Source organism: Arvicanthis niloticus, chromosome 3, assembly GCF_011762505.2.
Source record: "Arvicanthis niloticus isolate mArvNil1 chromosome 3, mArvNil1.pat.X, whole genome shotgun sequence".
NCBI classification, from domain to species: Eukaryota; Metazoa; Chordata; class Mammalia; order Rodentia; family Muridae; genus Arvicanthis; species Arvicanthis niloticus.
In genome coordinates, this window is record NC_047660.1 from 83,206,467 (window position 1) to 83,226,822 (window position 20,356).

The 20,356-nt window shown below is 38.1% G+C and overlaps 1 protein-coding gene across 3 annotated transcripts in view; it reads left to right on the forward strand.

Annotated features, from left to right (window-relative positions):
* Sfmbt1 (Scm like with four mbt domains 1) overlaps positions 1-20,356 on the forward strand; it is a 116,998-nt gene that overhangs the window by 89,738 nt on the left and 6,904 nt on the right. For all 3 annotated transcript variants that reach the window (XM_034499199.2, XM_034499198.2, XM_076931341.1), the window contains exons 10-17: positions 228-310; positions 7,233-7,359; positions 8,487-8,600; positions 10,464-10,506; positions 12,809-12,864; positions 13,624-13,763; positions 18,377-18,486; positions 19,382-19,557. In XM_034499199.2, coding sequence (XP_034355090.1) covers positions 228-310; positions 7,233-7,359; positions 8,487-8,600; positions 10,464-10,506; positions 12,809-12,864; positions 13,624-13,763; positions 18,377-18,486; positions 19,382-19,557 — 849 coding nt within the window. The remainder of the gene's footprint in view (positions 1-227; positions 311-7,232; positions 7,360-8,486; positions 8,601-10,463; positions 10,507-12,808; positions 12,865-13,623; positions 13,764-18,376; positions 18,487-19,381; positions 19,558-20,356) is intronic.

Genomic DNA, 20,356 nt, shown 5'->3' on the forward strand with positions numbered 1-20,356 from the left:
AATTTAAACACTTATTTTTTGAATTTTATTATATAATTATAATTTGCCCAGAGTTATTCTGTTTCATAAAATTAGTTGTAAGCAGTCCTGGGTTCGGCTTCCTAGCATGAAAAATGTATAGAGAGCCCCTCCACATTGATCAAAGTAACATTAGGAGTTTCGAGTCAACAGTTTGGTAGAGTGCTGGCACATTGGATGTGATTCATTGCTCTTCTGTCTCTGTGTAGGTTTCCGGAGCCAGGACTTTGACTGGGCTGACTACCTCAAACAGTGTGGTGCTGAAGCTGCTCCCCAGAAGTGCTTCCCACAGGTGAGACCCCTTGTGGAACTATTTCAGGCTGGGATTTTGTGGTGGTACTCCCATGTTCTTACGACTGTTACTCTGAAGTTAGTCAGCTCACTCAACCCAGATAACTACCTTGTTAATCATAAAACAGTCCCAAAGAAAAACACATTTACTATACAAGGTAGTTTGCTAAATAAATTAGTTTTACAAGTTTATACATTTTATTTGTTTTCTTATTAGGTAAGGTCATATGAATTTGAAATTTTATTTCATAATTTAGTGGTTCAATAATATTGAAACTGTTAATATTAGAGAATGATTACATTTGTTTAAAAATACTTCTATCCCAACAATACATGAGCATGTTTTAAAAGGACAAATAGTTAAGACATCACTCTTAGGTTAGATATGGTGGTACACACTTATAACAGTAGTTCTCAACCCATGGGTCACAACCCTTTTGAGGGTGGGTTGACCCTTTTACAGGGTTCACATATCAGATACCTTGCACATCAGGTATTCATGTTTTATTTATAGCAAGCAAAATTATAGTTATGAAGTAACAACAAAAATAATTTTATGGCTGGGTGTCACCACACCACGAGAAACTGTATTAAAGGGTTGCGGCGTCAGGAAGGCTGAGAACCATGTTTAAGAGGTGGAGGCAAGAGAGGAGGATTATGAGTGCAGGGCCACCATGGTGCATAGCAAGTCCTAGATCATCTTGGGCAGTATGGCAAGACCTTGTCCCCCCCAAAAAATGAGTAAACAGAGCAGGCCAAATAGCTGCTGGGTGTGATAGCTTGCTTGTACCTGTAATTCCAGCACTTAAGAGACTGAGGCAGTAGGATTGCCATGGACCAGACAGGTTTACCTTAACAAAATCTAGTCTTGCAGGGCAGTGGTGGCGCATGCCTTTAATCCCAGCACTTGGGAGGCAGAGGCAGACGGATTTCTGAGTTTGAGGCCAGCCTGGTCTACAGAGTGAGTTCCAGGACAGCCAGGGCTATACAGAGAAACCTTGTTTCAAAAAACAAAAAAACCAAAACAACCCCCTCCCCACCCCCCAAATCTAGTTTCAAAAACAACCCTCTGGCTGTGCATGTGCTGTTTTGCCTTTAATCCCAGCCTGCAGCAGAGGTGGCTCTCTGAATTTGAAGCCAGTTTGATCTACACAGGCCATCCAGGTCTACAATAGTAATTTCTGTCAAATTAGTTAATACATACAAAACAACAGGCAGGAGAACCTAGTTACAATAAAAACTGAGACTGTAGAACAATGTCTATGTGGTTCCCTTGCAAGCACCTTCCTTGAACTGACTGTCAGGTCCAAAAGAAACACTGTGGTGCCTATTAGCATATCAAAGTGCATGGTAGCCTCCTGTCTCCCTCTGTATCAAAAGTGCCAGTCTCTTCTCAGCTCAGCCTCCTGCCTTAGACTCATTCAGCTCATGTGCTTCCCTTCCTTCAGCTTCTCATGCCTTTATAATCAGATGGATTGGGCTTTGTCTAGTCTCCCTCTTGGCTCTATCTCTCTGGCCTCTCTCCTTTGCCTGGACTCCCTTTGTTTCTCTCCTTCCCCACACCCCCATGGTCCCATCCAGCCTGTGAGCCATGTTCAGTCTGCTGCTTTCTTCCTGCTCTGGACTCTTCTAGATGCTTCTGGCTCTACTCTACCTCATAGCTACAATAAAAATGTTCCTCTCAACCAACCATTCCTTGGAGAAGTCATGTTTCAGTTTATACAGTGACCACATTAGATTTTTCTTTTGCTGTTAATTCTTGTATTTATACAAGAATTATTTTCAAAATAGTATGATGCAGTCTTTTGAGGTATTAATTTTAGACACTTATGTTGATGACATTATAGTAAATGAACAATTAACTGCTTTATGTTACCTTCCCTTCTGTCTTTTTTTTTTAATGTGAAAATCTTTATTGGATATTTACATTTCAGATGGCATCCCCTTTCCCCATCCCCCCCCCCTTAGAAAACCCCTATCCCATGCCCCTTTTTCCTTTTTGCATGTATACATTTTTTAAAATAATGTTAATCATAAGCGTTATAAGTTTGGAATTGTTCAATCAGAGGTGTAACCCACTACCCAACCTAGATATAACAACTATCTTTGACTGGTGGAGATACATGAACATCTGCCTCCCTGTCTCCCCCCTCTTTCTCTCTTTCATCACCTAGCTTCTCCTCTCCTTCTTCTCCTCCTCTTCTTACTCCTTTTCTTCCTCTCAGTACTCCTCCTACCTTAGCTCCTCCTACACATCACCCTTCCTGTTAAAATGAAACTTTTCTCTCAAAATACAATTAGAGCATAATTATGCCAATTTGTACCAGTGAGGTACAAGATAGTCCTAATACCCTGTCCATCCTTTTGTTGACTAACCAGCACCTCTGTCAACTATCCTAACTAAAACATTTAGTTCTAAACCTGGCTTTAGGATGAATGTCAGCTGACGACCATCCACTCAAATCTTTTCTCTTAAGGTAAATAGCTATAAGTTTTCAACCCCGTCAGAAATCCAGAATGACTCAGTTAACTATAATTGTGGGAAGCACAAAGCATAGCTTCTAAAACTTAGCCAATTTATAGGGACCTCTGAACACCTGAAAAGCCTCTATACTACCGAACGTTGGAGCATCAAATCTTCAGCCTTCTGGCCCAGAATCATCTGACAGACCTTGGTGATGCAGGATTATTAAGGGCTGATTACTCTGTCTAGGCAGATATAATCAGTCGACTATTCTGCATGTGTGTCCTTTTCTGGACAGTAATTTGTCTGTAGATGGAGAGAGGCAATTCTTGCCTAGTGGCTGTTACCACACAACTGGAGTAACTCCAAGGATGCTCAATTTCTTCTTCTTAGAATCCACGACAGGAAGCTGTCAGGAGCAGACAGGTCTCTAATCAATATGAACATTAATATATAAATATTTGTAGCATCAGTTCTATGGACTTCTGATGTTTTGAAAACCAACTATCCATGTAAGGTAACCTGGACTGTTGTCTGTTCACTCCTCTCAGCTATTTCTAAATAAAATATGGAAAACACCCTAACAATAAACTCAAAAATATGAATTTGCTATAGTCCCCCTTCCCTTCTGTCTTAACCATTACTGTTTAGTTGTGATGTTTTGGTTGAGGTTTTGCATAATGTGTTTGCAAACATTAACAGGTGACTGCTGCAGGATTTTATGATTGTTTCCTTTTTTAAAACATTTGTCTTTATAGTCGCTGTTTATAATTGTGTTAATAATTGCTGTCTTGACTCTGGTTAATGTACTTTATGTTTATTGCTAGCTCTTCCCATACTACCTAGTAGCTTCTTGTTATTAATATCACAAAGGCAGTCCAATCAGAAGATCATTGTTTCTAATACTTTTTTTCTCTCTGGACAGGCTGCTTTTGAGGCTTACCAAGTAGTTTTGTCACTGTCACATGGGGTGTTTGTGTTTGTGTGTGTGTGTGTACATGTGTACATGCTAGAGGATGATATTGCGTGTCTCCTTGTATCTCTCCACATTTCTAAAAGATAGGCTCTATCACTAAACTTGAGGCTTTCTATTTCTAAGAGGCTGACTCGCGGTCAGAAAGCCTGTGGCATCCATCACCTGCCATTCTGTACCACGCACCAAAAAATGTGATTTTGGTATTAGAGGCATCTACCTAGTTTTTACATAAGTATGGAGGATTTGAATTCAGGTCCTCCTGCTTTCATAGAAAATGCTATTACCTTCTTAGATACCTCTCAGGCCTCTTGTGTGGTTGTTTTGGTGGAGCCTGCTATTGCTTAGTAGCTCCTTAAAACATGGATATAAGGGCCATGTCAATTTTAATAAATAATATATATTGTAATTTTCATTCTATAGACATATTCGTAGTTTAGCTTAATATGAAAGTTAGGTTGGATGTTACTCGTGCGTTTTAACAATATTATTACTTGTCTAACTTCTAGTGTTTTGGAAGTCAAAAGACAATGTTTACTCCTGACTTTTGTATATGAACCTGCCTATCCTTGTAGAAAGCTGCAGATAGCCTGCCTTTTTTCCTTTTGTAGAAAGTACAGGCCAAAAAAAGAAAAAAAAATGGAAAAGAACTAGGTGGCAATGGTGAACATCTTTAATCCCAGGTCTTGGGAGACAGAGGCAGGAGTATCTTTGTGAGTTTGAGGCCAGCCAGCCGGGTCTATAGATTGAGTTCCAGGACAGCCACTGCTACACAAAGAAAACCTGTGTCAAAAAATACCTAGATAAATAAAGTCATTGTTTTTATGTGTCTGAATATTTTTTGTGTGTTTGCTTGTGTGCAGTGCCCTCAAAGGCTGATCCTGGGGAGTTGAAATGGAGAGGGTGGGGAGCCACCTGTGGACTCTGCACCAAACCTGGGCCTATTCCAGAGTAGCAAATGGTCTTAACCTCTGAGTCATCTCTCCAGCAACAACTTTTTTTAAATTTATCACACTACATCTTCTTATGTTTTTTTGAGACCTATTTCTTTGAATAGTTCTTTATTTTATTTTATTTTATTTTTTTTGAGATGGATACTCACTGTCTAGATAGGATCTCTCTATTTCTGGCTGGCCTGAAACACAGTATGTAGACCTACAGGCTTTGAACTCAGATCTCTCCACCTGCCTCTATCTCTCAGTGCTGTGATTAAAGGCGTGTGCCACCACAGCAGCTCTAATAGTTCTTTATTTTGGCATGCAATTCTTTAAGTTTGAAATAGATTTTCTTGTCTCCCAGATGTTAATTAATACCACTGCTGGCTAGAAGGTTTCCTTACATGCGCTCTGCTTTCTCCAGTTGCTGGTTTTTCTGTAGCTTTTATATTCGTAAACATGTGATTATCCTTGGTTGCTGCTTGTATTTAAAAATGGGGAACTAGGACAAAAACTTATTAGAAATTTTGAGCATGTTTGAATGAGGCTTGTCAGTATTGACTCTTCCTACAGAATAGGCTCTGGCTGGCCATTTATTGAAAAAAAAAAAACAAACCCTAAATTTATATCTTTATAGGCTAGCCTACTACTGTAAAAGATTTTTTTTATGTTCCCTGTATGATATATAGTGGCTATGGCTGGGCCTTCACTACATATATACACCTTAAAAGTTGTTTGTGCCCTCCTGCCCAAAGATCTTGTATTTTATCTTTTCCAGAGAATAAATCTCACTTTCTGTAGGGAAGGGAAAGACACAGTTGCCCTGAGGTATGTAATAGTAAATAATACCATAATGTAAATGTTTTTTTTAAAAATGTCTCTAACAAATTCTTCTTGTCAAAAATAAATAAAAAGAAGAAATGAAAGAAAAAGAAAAGAGGTTTTCCAAGCATGAAGGTACACATCTGCAGTCCCAGTGCTCTAGGGGACTGAGGCAGGAGGATTGATGTAGATTCAAGGCCAGCCATTTCTAAGTGTAAGACCCCCATCTCAAAAAAAGTTTTGTTTTTAATTGTGAGAGAGACAGAGAGGCAAAGAGAGACAGACAGAGAATGTAGAATGTAGCTCAGTATCATTTTAGTGTGCTTTCTTAACATGCATGGATCTCTGAGTAAGGTTCTCAAAACTGTATAAACCAGGTGTGGTGGTGCATTGCTACAGTCCTAGCACATGGAAGGTAGAAGTAAGAGGATCAGAAATAGAGGTCACATCTTTGCATGTAGCAAGAGTTAGAGGTCAGCCTGGGCTACATGAGACCTATCTGAAACAAAACAGAAGAGTCATGCAAATCAGTCAGTCCTTATTTGGGCTACTTTTCCTGTGCTTCCTGTTGTGCTAGTCCTGCTTCTAATAGTTCTCAGCTTTCTTCACTGCCAGCTTATTTTTATTAGGCTGAGTTTCCTCTCTTGTTATTTGCATTAAGGTTTTCCTGTTGTGAACAGACACCATGACCAAGGTACTTTTTATAAGGACAATGTTTAATTGGGGCTATTTACAGGTTTAAAGCTTCAGTCCTTTATCATCAAGTACAGGAGTCCAGGCAGGCATGGTGCAAGAGAAGCTGAGAGTTCTACATTTTCACCTGAAGGCTGCCAGGAATACACTGGCTTCTAGGCAGCTAGGATGCAGGTCTTAAAGCCCACACCCACAGTGACACACTTTCTCCAACAAGGCCACACCTATTCCAACAAGGCCACACCTCCAGATAGCACCACTCCCTGGTCCAAGCATATTCAAACCACAATAGCATCCTACTAGGTTATGGTTTTATTTTTAAATTTATTTATTTATTTTATGTGTGCATGTGTACATATGCAAATGTTAATGCACACATATTGAAATCGACTTGTAGAAGTTGGTTTTCACCTTCCACCACATAGGTCCTGGGTATCAGACAAGTGCCTTTCCCCACTGAGCCCATTGATATAGCCCTAGGTTTATATGCTCAAACCCAGCAGCAGTTTCTAATGAGTTATCAGGAAGGAAAACAACTACATCCTAAAACTTGTTTCCTTTTATTTGTAGTATTTTTTTATCCTGACTATCTTTTATGATATATATTAACAGATATAATGGTGCCCTCTAAGAGAAAAGGGGAGCCAAATGTGGTTGAAAGACATTTGATCAAGGACATAGAGCCTTAGAGATTCTCATTTAATAGCTGTCTCCTAACAACTTAGCAAGATAGGTATTCTCAACTCCATGTGACAAATAAAGAAACAAGCAAAATAGATTTTGCAACTCAAGCTGCATTATCTGTGTAGCAAATGATCCCTCCAAGAGTGTCAGACCCAAAGACTTTTCTACTCCTCCAAGGAAAAACAGACATTTTCTTTTTGCTTCTTTGAAAACAGAACAGAACATAATATGCTTGTTGCTTTAATGCAGATATAGGAATTAAATACTGCTTACAAAACATACCAATTGAGCACATGAGTTAATGTTAGGCATTAATCTACTTAATGCATTTGATTCACTGATTTTCTTCTAGTCAATATCTGAGCACCAGTTTAAGGAGAACATGAAACTGGAGGCAGTGAACCCTATCTTCCCTGAAGAAGTGTGCATTGCCACCGTTACTGCAGTGAGAGGCTCATACCTGTGGCTCCAGCTGGAAGGTAAAAGTGCCAGCACCCCTGACAGGTTTTCTCTAGTCATTCCTTTGTTTTTCCTGATCACCCCTGTAGTTTAGCTTGCTGGTGGACTTGTTAAATAGTGATCTAATTTGAATCCAAGATTTTAAGCTAACGTTTTGCTTTTTGTCCTTGGCTTTTAAATTGTAGGAAATGAAAGCAAGTGAAAATCTTTACTCTAAAGTTCGCTATTTTGATAAGGGCAAATCAATATAACATATATTTTGATGTTACCAAAATGCATTAATGTAACATTAACTGCCTCACTTACTGGAAGGATAACATTTTGTTTGTCCTAAGACAATAGAAGCAGGTAGTTTGTAGACAAACTTGATTTGTCTTTCTTAAGGTAATATTTAGTGATTGAGCAGGTTTGTGGATGAAGCTATGCTGCCGCTATTGTATGTGGCCTTCCTTCTGTATCCTACTGCCAAATGGTATCTAAAAAGATGCCTTCTGTAGAACTGATATCAGATATGCGGATATCAAGGATGGCACTTACTACAGACATCCATGCAACATCTGCCATGCAATGTGCAAAATCTTTTCCTGATCTGAATTCCTTGTTCAATATTCAGGTTTACTCCAAGAATGCAAGACATTAGTTCTGTTAGTTAAAGTAAACTTGACAATTTACCTTCTTACTCTTGTTATTTCAAGGAAATGACTGATACTTGTTAGTCATCTGAATGACACCAGTCATAGCTCCAGTTGCTTCTTTGCAATAGCAAAGACCTTTGGCAAAGGTCACTTGTATATACTTCCTTCTTGGTTATTATAAGTTATATATAGAAGGCAACTTATTTTTTCATAATATTTATATAACATAAAATATGTGACTTCCATGAGAAAGATTATTACTTAAGAGACTTGTGTCTATATTATTACAGTATGGTTTAAGAAGTAATATATAGGACTAGACATGGTTGTGCATGCCTATAATTCCGACACTTAGGAGGCTAAGGTAAGGAGATCACTATTTTAAAGCTAGCTTGTGTTGCCTAATGAGACCCAGTCCTAAAAGCTAAACAAACCACACATACATACACCCATAAAAAAGCTTATAAAAGGAGCTCTTTAATACTTCAAAATTTGTTTTCTTACCCTAACAGGTTCTAAGAAGCCTGTACCCGAATTTATTGTAAGTGCAGAGTCGATGAATATATTTCCTTTGGGCTGGTGTGAAACCAATGGTCATCCTCTCAGTACTCCTCGCCGGGCACGAGGTATTTGTCTATTTCTGGATTAGAAGATTGGCTATTAAATGATATCTTGCATAGGTACTTCCAATTAGGGTGAATATAGACATTCCAGAAATAATTATATTTTTTGTATATGTAGATTGTATAGCTTTTGTATATGTAAGCTAATAAAACTTTTATTAGCTTAGAAGTCTGGGCTAACTCTTGATTTTTCATAGGATTCCACCAGGGCAGGTATCATCTTAGGGCTTGATTTGGGGAGTGTTTCCCTAAATTTACTCAAATGATTACTGGCAAGTGTTTTAGTTTATTCTGGTTTTGAAAACAAGTTTCTATAAAATAGTATCTATTGTCACTGGAGCTAGGAAGTCCAAGTAATAAGTTGTTAGCAGATACGAGGATCTGTTCTTTGTTTCCTAGACAAGGCTTTCCTTTTTTTATTTTTAGGTTTAAAACATTTTATCATTTATATGAGTGTTTTGCCTGCATATGTATGTTTGCATCATATGGGTGCCTGAGGCCCTCAGAGGGTAAAAGAAAGCATCAGATGCCCTGCAACTGGAGTTACTTGATAGTTATGAACTACCATGTTGGGGCTGGGAACTAAACCAGGATCTTCTGTGACAGCAGCAAGTACTCTTAACCTCTGAGCTGTCTCTCCAGCCCAGAGACGTTCTTGCTGGGTGCTCACATGTTAAAACAGACTGCTTACTCTCTGGAGCCTAATGAAAGTCTACCTTTATCATCCAGTCACCTCATAATGTAGTAATTAAGCTTCAGAATTAATTTGAGAGTACACTCAGACTGTAGCAGCAGGAATTCATCTCCATGGGCTATTGAACTGAGGAACTTAATTCTTTGCTTGGCTATTGGCTGAAGTTCTTTGCTAATTGGATCTTTTCATAGGGCAAATCAGAAACTGGCATTTGGCTTCTATAAGAACTAGGTAGCCTATTATTTTTAATTTGTATTTTACTATTTATTTTTAACTGTAGTCAAAGTATGTAGATGAGGGGGTCCTTGAATTTAGATTAGTCTACCTCTGCCTCCCAAGTTCTCTGTATAAGAACAAGTACTCTTAATTGCTGAACCATCTCTCCAGCCCTTTTACTCTCTTCTAGGTTTTTTTTTTTTTTTTTTACATTTATTATGTGTTTGTGTTTGTGATGTATATACAGATACACTGCATGGTCATGGAAGTCCGAGAACAACTTGTGGGAGTTGATTCCCTTTCTCCACCAAGTGGCTATTGAGAATCAAACTCAGGTTGTCAGACTTAGTGGCAAGCACCCTTATCCACTGAATCATCTTGTCAAGCCCTTTATTCTCTTTTTATACTAGGTTTTTAAGTTTAATGTATTCCAGTGTGATTCTGACTCCTTTGTCACCTCTGTTCTTTGTGTCATATTTAATGGTATTTACAAATTTAGTGCTGTAAACTTTTTCTTATATGTAAGAATTTTAAAGTTTTATCTGTTTTTTAGTAATTTCCTTTCATTTTTATATGTGATGTAAACATGATGTGAAGAGTCCAGCTTCAGACGTGGATGTTGTTTTTCCCTAGCACTGTGTTGAAACTTTCTGCTCCATTAGATGATCTAGGGTGCTGGTCAGATCAGCCTTCCTTTCTAGTTTTTTGCTGTTTTTGCTGGAAAGTATTTTTAGTCATTGATTAGCCTAGTGATCTTCAAAGATACTCTGTTTCTTTCTAAAAAGATTGCAACCCAGAAAAATGTTCTTCAGTTAGGATGTTGACACGTTAAGATTATTTTAAAAGTACTTGTTATTTACATACAACCAGGTAATAAAAGTGCTGATTACAAGCATAAGCCTTTGTTTGTCTTAATCTTTAAATTTTTTTTTGGCATTTTTTCCCTCTTCTTACAGGTCATAAACTGAGGAAAATTGCAGTGGTTCAACCAGAAAAACAGTAAGTAATATAACAGATATCTAAACAGTTCAGGTTTAAACTTAGAATACCTAGGGGGAAAATAACTATTTAAGGGAATGTATCTCCTCTGTATTATTTTCTCAGATGGAAGCATAAACTTCTAAGTCAAATTGATAGCTTAACTGCTTCTTTCAGTATATGCCTTTCCTTTTTTTTTAAAAGATTAATTGATTGATTGATTGATTGATTGATTGATTGATTTTATGTGTATGAGTACACGGTACCTGTCTTCAGACACACCAGAAGGCGGCATTAGATACCATTACAGATGGTTGTGACCCACCCTGTAGTTGCTGGGAATTGAACTCAGGATCTCTGGAAGAGCAGTCAGTGCTCTTAACCACTGAGCCATCTCTCCAGCATAGTATATGCCTTTCTTAAAACTGGATTATAAAGTTATGCATGTTGGTGTACAACTATAAATCTTAGCTACTTTAAAGGCTGGATCAGGGGATCATTTTTGGTAGACCTGGTTTGTATAGGGAGTTTCAGACTATCCTGAGTTATGTAGTAAAACCCTGTATCAAAAAAAGTTACTATTTTATATATATATACAAAAGCTCAGATATATCAAGATGCTTCCTAAAATGAAATTTTTTTTAGCTTTTAGATACTGAAGGCAATTGAATAAAAGAAAGGAAATATTTGTGAAAGAAAAGCAAAAATTGTTAAGTCAGGGAATGATTGATGACAGTATCTTTATGTACAAAAGAGCTACTAGAAAAGAAAAGCTGCATTCCTCCTTTAAACCATCAGGAAACTATTTGTAACTCTGTGTACAGCCTTGGAGAAGCAGGCAGTTGGTGTGGTATCTTACAGCTGAAAAATACAGAAGTTCCTATGTTTATTTTAAATTTTGTATTCTATATAGTCTAATAAGCTGCCACAACAAAATTAATACAGACTGGGTGATGTAAGCCACAGCAGTTAATTTTCTCACATTCTAAGCTAGGAAGTGTCAGGTGAGAATGGCAGTTGATTTGATTCCTTGTAAGATCCTGCTTCCAGGTGTACCAATGGATACCTTCTTGCTGGGACTTCACAGTGAAGAACTCTCCCTGCCCTCCTTCTATTTTTGTCCTTCCTCTTCTTATAAGGCTATTAGATGATCCTACTCTTAGGATCTAAGCCTGACCTTCATGTGCAGTTACATGGATGATAATATAAATAAATGAATCTTACAATTTTAATAAATGAATTTTGAGGGATACAGTCCCATCTTTAGCCACTTTTATAATAAGCTAGTAAATAATTTATAGCTACTTTGTAGCTATGTAGGTAATAAAACTGCTAATAGAAATAAAGTGAAAGGCCATACAGTTTATCACTGCTGCGGAAGTGAGATAGTAACAACAACAACAACAGCATCTTTGTTGCTAATTTCAAATCAAATTTTTAGTAATGAAGCATTCCAAACTGTTTTAAAATATTTCAAAGATTTCTCCATGTAGAATGCACCTCTAATGTTTTATAATTATGTGTGTACTGACAGAAGACTATATTATATAAGAAACGTTTGTGGGAGGTCGAGGAAATGTCTCAATTGGCAAAGTTCTTGCTGACCAAACATGAAGACCTGAGTTTGGTCCCCAGAACCCAAATAAAAAGCTAAGCATGATGGTGTACTTGAATGCTAGTGATAGGGAGATAGTGACAAGCAGACCCTGGGACTTGCTAGCCTGTCAGTCTAGCTGAATTGGTCAGCTCAGGTTCTCGTAAGAAACCATATCGCCAAAAAAAAAAAAAAAAAAAAAAAAAAATGTGGTTGACCTCTAGCCTCTATACCCATGTGTATATCAACATACTTACATATACACAAGAAATGTTTTTGTTGTATTATTTGAAAAAAACTAATGGTTTATTTAAGAATCTCACAGAAAGTCAGACACAGTGATATATGCTTGTAATACCAGCAAACAGAAACTGAGGTAGGATGATTGCCATGAGTTAGAAGCCATCTTGGGCTACATAGTTAGTGCTAGATCAGCCAGAGATATTTACAAAGACTCTCAAACAACAACAACCAAAATCCTTCAAGAAACTTTCAGATTTTATAATACAGTTTTGTAAATTTTGAACATATAGTATCACATGTCTAGAGATTCTTGGCTTGTTTGTCCTATGCATAGTTTTAAAATCAGTTTTTACTTAAAAAATAATATATTATGGTTTAAGAGCATTTATTTTGGGTTTACAAGTCGCCACATTTACTTTTTTGAAGGAAACTAACTTGTAGGCTTTGCTGGCAATTTCACTATTTTCCTTTGTTTTCTTAACCCAGAATACTGTCTTCAAGATCTGTTCATGACGGCCTGAAGCTGAACTCCACCCACTCAGGTATAGTATTTGTGACATTGTAGAGAAGAGATCCTTGCTTACCTTTTGATGGGCTAAATCAGGAAATAAAGAATACACTTAAGCCAAGCATGGTAGCACATGACTGTAATCCTACCATTTGGACGATAAAGGCCGGCTGATAACTTCAAGTTCAAAGCCAGCCTGATTTCTATATAAAACTCTAGGCCAACTAGAGCTACATAGTGAGACTCTTATCTCAAAATTAAGTAACAAAACCTCCTATATATTTGAAATGTCAATTAAGGTGGGGCTTAGGAGACAGACTATAAGTCTGGATATTTTTCAACATCCCTAGGAGTACTATGGAATAGATTATTCAACAGTTGATTTTGAAGGATCAGAAAAGAAATAATTGGTCATCAAGTCTGGTGAGTTCATGGAGTAGGCCCTCTACTTTATCAGTAGAAGTGTGGGGCTCTAGATGTATGCTGCATTACCCAGGAATTAATGAGCACATGTAGTTCTGAATAGTGATAAGCTCTGTAAGCTAGCATAAAGTAAATATAAGATATTTAAGAGCATTGTATGTTAAGCTTCAAAATGTATATTTCCATGGCTGGAAATATGTAGCTCTAAGCTTGCATAGCATGTGCAAAATCCACCTACACACACAAAAAAAAAATGTAATTTTAAAACTCATATAATAGTATATATGCCACTTGCCACCCCCAACTCATCTTTGGATACATGGAGCAGAGAGAGAATGAGTACTTTGAATACTTATTTCTTCATTTCTAGTGATGATCAATGGAAAATACTGTTGTCCAAAGATATACTTCAACCACCGTTGCTTCTCAGGGCCATATCTTAATAAAGGAAGGATTGCTGAGCTGCCTCAATGTGTAGGACCTGGGAACTGTGTTCTGGTACTTAGAGAGGTAAGATTATGACCTAGGGCAGAACTTGGAAATTAAATGGAGTGTCCTGGGCTCATTCATGCAGAGAATGTACCAAATGTAACTTTTCTTATGTACAGTTAGCCATGGCCAATGCGATTCTAAGACTTAAGGTAGTGCCTGGAAATGTGACAACTGCCAAGTCTTGTAGATTCTATCTCTTTTTCTTGTATGTGTTATATTAATATTGTTTGTTCTTATGACAAGATACCTGATGAAGGTTACTTATGAAGAAAAGATTTATTTAGTACATAGTTTTGGAGGCTAAAAAAGTTCAAGACTAAGCAGTCCTTATCAGTTTGTCTTCGGTTAAAGATCTTGTCTATGCCAAATCTCCGTGAAAACCATATTTGTAAGGAACGATATGCTGCTAAGTCAGAAGTGAGAGAGAGACTGGAGCCCTGTTGTCCCCTGAGGTCAGGGTTCTAGTTTCATTTGTTGATTATAGTGGTGAGGTTCTAGCTACACCTCTTTGGTTCCTGGTAGATTGCACTTGTGCACCTGCCCAAGAGCTATCTTTGGATCTGTGAATGAAACACACACACACACACACAAACTAGCTTATTTTTAAAATATTTTGGCTACCTCAAAGCTGGGCACTCCTAACACTTCCCCTGCTCCCCAAGCCCATCAAGGAGGTGACCAGTGGCCACTTACTTAAGTTTTTACATATCTCATTGGCTCTTCTGCAGCTCTCCTCTTCCATCCCCCCTACAACCTGGCGATCCTGCATATCCTCCCATCCTCCCCCTGCATCTTAGTGCAGCTCTAAGGGTCCCGCCCTATCTCCCTTTGCCCAGTCATTAGCCATTGGCATCTTTATTGATCGATCAAAAAACAATTGGGGACAAGGACCTTTTAGTGTTTGGACATACAGATTCCTGATTGAATCAAAGCATTAGAACCAGTCTCCAACAGTTGATATTGTAATTAAAAAAGAAAAATGGGACAAAAACAGCTTAAAGGAAAGGAGAAAGGGTTTATTTGGTTCATAATTGCAGATTACAATCCATCATTGCAGAGACGTCAAAACAGCAGAAACTGGAAACAGCTACTCTCATTTTATCCACAGTCAAAAGCAGATGGTTGAATTGAATATGAGCTTGCTTTGCCCTGCTCATTTTTTCCTTCTTTATACACTCTAGCCCCTAAACCCAAGGAGTGGTGCTCCTCACTGTTAGGCTAGGTCAGTCAGCGTAATCAAGATAATTCTCCACAGGCATGCCCATGAGGAAGCTAAATCTAGACAATTCCTCACTGACACGCCCTCCCCAGGTGATAATAAATGACAATTAAAACTACACATCACAACCTCTCACCTGGTCTCATCCTTCTGTATCGATCATACTAGGGACCAAGATTCTGACACATACACTTTGGGAGAACATATTCAAACTATGTCCAAACCATCATATTTATGTTAAAATTTAATTGATAAGTTAGACATGGTAAATGATTAACAATAAAACTAATAATAAAATAGAAAATTGTTTGAAAGTTGTCTTTCATATTTTGTGAGCTATGCCTTCTATTTGTTATGATGTGAGATCAGATCAGTGCTTACAAGATGAATGATGTGGCATTTGACTACTTTGAGGGTTGCTTGAGCCATGAACACCATGATATTTTAAGAGCTGATCTGATAACTAGCACAGCTACTTCGAGGCTATAATGTGCAGTCTGTACAGCATGGGCAGAGTAGGCAGAGGTAGTAATTCATGTACCTTAGAAGGAACTCAAAGTGGTGTACAATTGAGAATTTGAATTATTTCTGGGTTTTAGACCACTGTGAACCATATGTGGCTGAAATTCAGAACATGAAACCACAGATAAGGCTGGGGACTACTGCCCTATATGGCTAATTAGCACACAGTTATCTCCACTCCTCAGGGAACATTCACCCAAGCAAATCTTCAAATAGGTTCACTTCTAACTAAGTAAGGTGTTTGTCAAAGACCACATAAAACTGTAGAGGATACTGAAAAGCTGGATACTGTGGTTCACGCCTAAAGTTCTAAAGTTCTTAGAGTTGTGGTTATCATATCTAAAGTTCTATGAAACTCTTAACATTCATTGATTATGTGGGTTTATTTGAATTTCATTAGTTTCTGTTCTGATTTTTATTATTTCTTGCCATCTCCTGACTTGATTTGTTCTTGTTTTCCAAATCCTTGAGCTGCATTATTAATTTATTTGTGTTTTTCTGATTTTTTTTTTAATGTAAGCACTCAGAGCTTTAAATTAACCCTATTGGGCTGCTTTTTATGTGTCCTAAGCATTTTATTGTATTGTGTTTTCATTGTCATTTAGTTGTTTGATTCATTCATCATTCAGTTATGAGTAGTTTAGTCTATGTGAGCTCATATAGATTACTTTGTTGTCAATTCTAAGTTTTATTGCATTATAGTTAGATAGGATACACAATTATTTCATTTATTCTTAATTTTTTTTTATGTTTCACGATGTGGGCTGCTGAGTAGAATGTGTTTTATAGTGTTTGGGTGGAATACTCTGTGTGTATCTGTTAGGTTGCATTTGATGCATGTTGTCATTTAATTCTGATCTTTCTCTGTTTATATTTTGTCCAGATGTCTTGTCTAATGGAGATAGTGGTGTATAAATATCACTGGCTGTTACTGGGTTGATGATCATCTGTGTATTTAATTCTAGTAATAGGGTTTTTTTTTTTTAATGAAACTTAGTACTCTAAAGTTTGGCACATACATGTTTAGAGTTGTCATGTCTTCTCCATTGATTGTTCTCTGACCCTTAATCAGAGTGAAGTGTCTGTCTATTCTGATTAGCTTTAGTTTTAAGTCTATTTTGTGAGATATTAGTATAACTCTTAGTTTGCTTCCAGTTCTATTTTGCCTGGAATACTTTATTACATTCTTTTACTTTAAAGTAGGCCTGTCTTTAAAGCTGAGTCCCTTATAAGCAAAAGAAAGATGGATTCTTGTTTCTTAAGCCATTCAGCCAGCCTGTGTCTTTTGAGAGTTAGGCCATTAGTATTTAAAGTTATTATTGAAAGGTGTATGATTGTAGTCATTTAATTGTGGGGTTTTGGTTTTGTTATTTGTGTTCTTAGTTGTATTTTGTGTTTCAGTAATTATAGCTTCATTTGCTTTCTGTGAGTTAGGGAGGCTGCAGGCAGAGGCAGGGTTGGGTGAACTCATTAAGCTGACCCAGAGCATAGCATGTGTAGGCCTGGCTGAACATGGAGATAGATCTGGCACGAGCAGCTGCAGAGTTGGGGAGGTTTGTGCCAGGAAATACAAATAGGTTACTTGTGTCTTTACACCACATGGGCTGGCTACAAGGTTCCTGACTAGCAGCATCATAGAGACTGGAGTTGGGAGAGGTTGTGCCACGGAACACTGTCACCACACCACATGAGTGAGGTAGAATAGAGACCTCTTAAGTTGCATTGGGATTGCCCAGGGCCCAGCAGTAGATGAGATGGCTGACAGTGTATAGGAGTAATTGGACTGAGATGCCTGGCCTGAAGTTGTAGATCGGAACTCTAAGTTCAGGCTCCAGGCAATCCTAGATCAGCTCAGTGGATGAGATGGCTGAAGTGGGTGACAGACACATGCACATAATTCCAACACTCAGGAGGCAGAGGCAGAAGAATCTTGAGTTTAAGGCAAGACCCTGTGTTAAAAAACAATGTAGTATGTAGGTGCTTGAGTTCACTGTGAGATTAGTTTACAACTTAAGAGGTTTGTGGCATTAACTAGAGTCCATGATCAAGCTGTGAGTCTTTCAGACTTTCAGCACCTTTAGCCAGTATGTTGCACTGTAAGTAATGTATATGAGGGCTTGAACCTGTCAGTCTTCAGAATGGCAAGGCAGAATATGAGGAAGCTGTAGAGTTTCTGGACCAGACTCCCCAACCATAAGAAGACTGATGTCTATATAGTGTCCTTCTGCCAACTTGACATAAGCTAGAACAATCTGGGAAGAAGAGCTACAGTTGAGAAGATGCCTCCATCAGACTTTCAGCAAATCTCTAGGGCATTTTGTTGATTAATGATTGATGTGGGAGGGCCTAGCACATTGTCATTGCTACCCCTGGGCAGGTGGTCCTGGGTATAAGAAAGGAGGACATGCAATCTGTGAAGCAAGCCAGTAAGCAGCATCTTTCATGGTCTCTGCTTCAGTTTCTGCCTCTAGATTCCTGCTGTGGCTTCTCCTTGTGAAAGCCTGTAAGGTTACAGCCAAATAAACCCTTTCCTCTGTAAGTTATTTTTGGCCAAGGTGTTTTTATCATAGCAGTAGTAACCCTAAGTAGGAAAGTCCCAAATAAATACAGTTGTATGTACACCATGCTTGAAACATATTTGGAAGCACATGCTAGAGTAATTTCAAATTCGTGTTGCTTGTGGTTTTTTCCTGAATGTTGTAAGGAATATGGTTATTCTTAAATTGCAGCTGACATACTTTTGGTTTTATTATTTTGTTAACATTCTTAATATGATTGAAAATAACCTCCAAATTTATGTTAAAGTCTTCACAGTAGCAAGAGTGTTAAGACTCTCTAATGGTCTGCTTTCTCCTTCCTCCTGACCCATATGTCTGCCTTAACCCCTCAGGTACTTACTTTGCTTATCAATGCAGCATACAAACCCAGCCGTGTCCTCCGTGAGCTCCAGCTGGACAAAGACTCTGTGTGGCACGGCTGTGGGGAAATCCTAAAGGCCAAGTGAGTAGAGGCCCTCACCCCTTCCTTGTTCTTGTTTGTTGTTCACAGGGCATGTAGCTTCTTGATAGCACCAGATCATTCATGTTCCCAGAGCAGAGCTGCTACAGCCATTTGTGCTAAAAAACCAGACTAATTGTCCCAATTAATTCTAAGAAATAAGAACTTTAAGAAACTTAAATACAAGAACACTTTTATTAGAGTGAAGATATATAAAATTATGTTTTAAAACTTCTGTGAAAATTTATGAACATTTACTGTTGCTTTCCAACTTGAACATTTTTGTGGGTAGATAGCAGTTGGCATGTCATTGTCCTCAAGCCAGACACTGATGGGAATAAAGGCAGATTGAATGGAAAAGGTGCTTTTATAGTAGTTAGTAAAAGTAGTATTTAAAATTCTTCACGCAGGAGACCAGAGCTTAGTGGTGGAGTCCTTCCCTAGCATGCTTGAGGCCCCCAGGATTCATCTGATGGCTCAAACAAATGAATATGTAAATGCATATGTGCATGCTTTCACATAGAACAGAAAGCTGGGACTTTGTCTTGTTTAATACCTTAATTTTCATTTGTTGTCTCAAACTGAGGGTTGGAGAGACGGCTTAGCAGTTAAGAGCACTGGATGCTCTTCTGGAGATCCTTGCCTTGTTAATCCCCAGAATCCATATAGCACCTTACAGCTGTCTGTGACTCCAGTTCCATAGGATCTAACACCATCACAGAGACATACCACATAGGCAAAACACAAATGCACATAGAATAAAAGTAAATAAATCATTTAAAAAGAAATTTCAAACTATTTTATACAAATAAAGCAGTTTTCAGCCCGCTTCTGTTCATTTTTTCTCAGAGTTGTCACTGGTGGAATAAATTTGGTACCTGATGTTTTCTAATTGTAGATATAAAGGAAAGAGTTACCGAGCTACTGTTGAGATAGTGAGAACAGCAGACCGAGTGACTGAATTCTGCCGCCAAACATGCATCAAACTGGAATGTTGTCCCAACCTCTTTGGTCCACGCATGGTTCTGGATACATGTTCTGAGAACTGCTCTGTCCTTACAAAGACCAAATACAGTGAGTGATGTTTTTCAGATGTGGTAGCCATAACATTGCCATATTACCTCTTGCTGGGACATTCATGTTAGCAGAAGCACAAGCTTCTTCTGTAAAGGATTAGATGATAGATTAACTATGAGTCATATGATCTCATTTATCATCTGTTCTTGATCTCTATATATGATCTATTCTTGTTGTTTTTTGTATTTTATTTTTTAAAAATCTTTAAAAATGGAAGGACCAACAAGGAATTTATTTTTATAGAAAATTATATTGGATTTTTATATTACTTTACTACATAACTAAAATTATCTCCCCTCCCCCCTTCCATCTCCCTCACTCCCTCCCTCCCCCATTAGGTATTAGGTATTGAACCTAGGACTTCATGCTTGCTAGGCAAGCATCCTGTCTCCAGGCTACATCCCAAGCCCTCCTTTTCTTCATGTGTGTGGACGGAGGGATGGGAATGGGGGGATGTTTTGGAGGCTTTGTTGTTTCGGTTTGATTTTGGTTTGTTTTTTGAAACAAGGTCTTAGCCCAGGTGTGTAGTACTGTGCACAGCTCTTGTTCTGAAACAGCCTTTCTGTGTAGTCCTGACTGGCCTAGAACTCACTATATAGCCTTGGCTTGCCTCCAACTTTCTGTCCACTTTACTCAGCCTTTCAGTTATAAGCACAAACCACTATGTCATATGTATTACAGGCATAGACCACTATGCCAGCTGTGGTTTGTCTCTATAGTCTTAAACTTAAAGAAAATAACAAGTATTTAGAATAATCAAACTTTTTAATGTCACGCCCCACTCGACCAGCAAAGA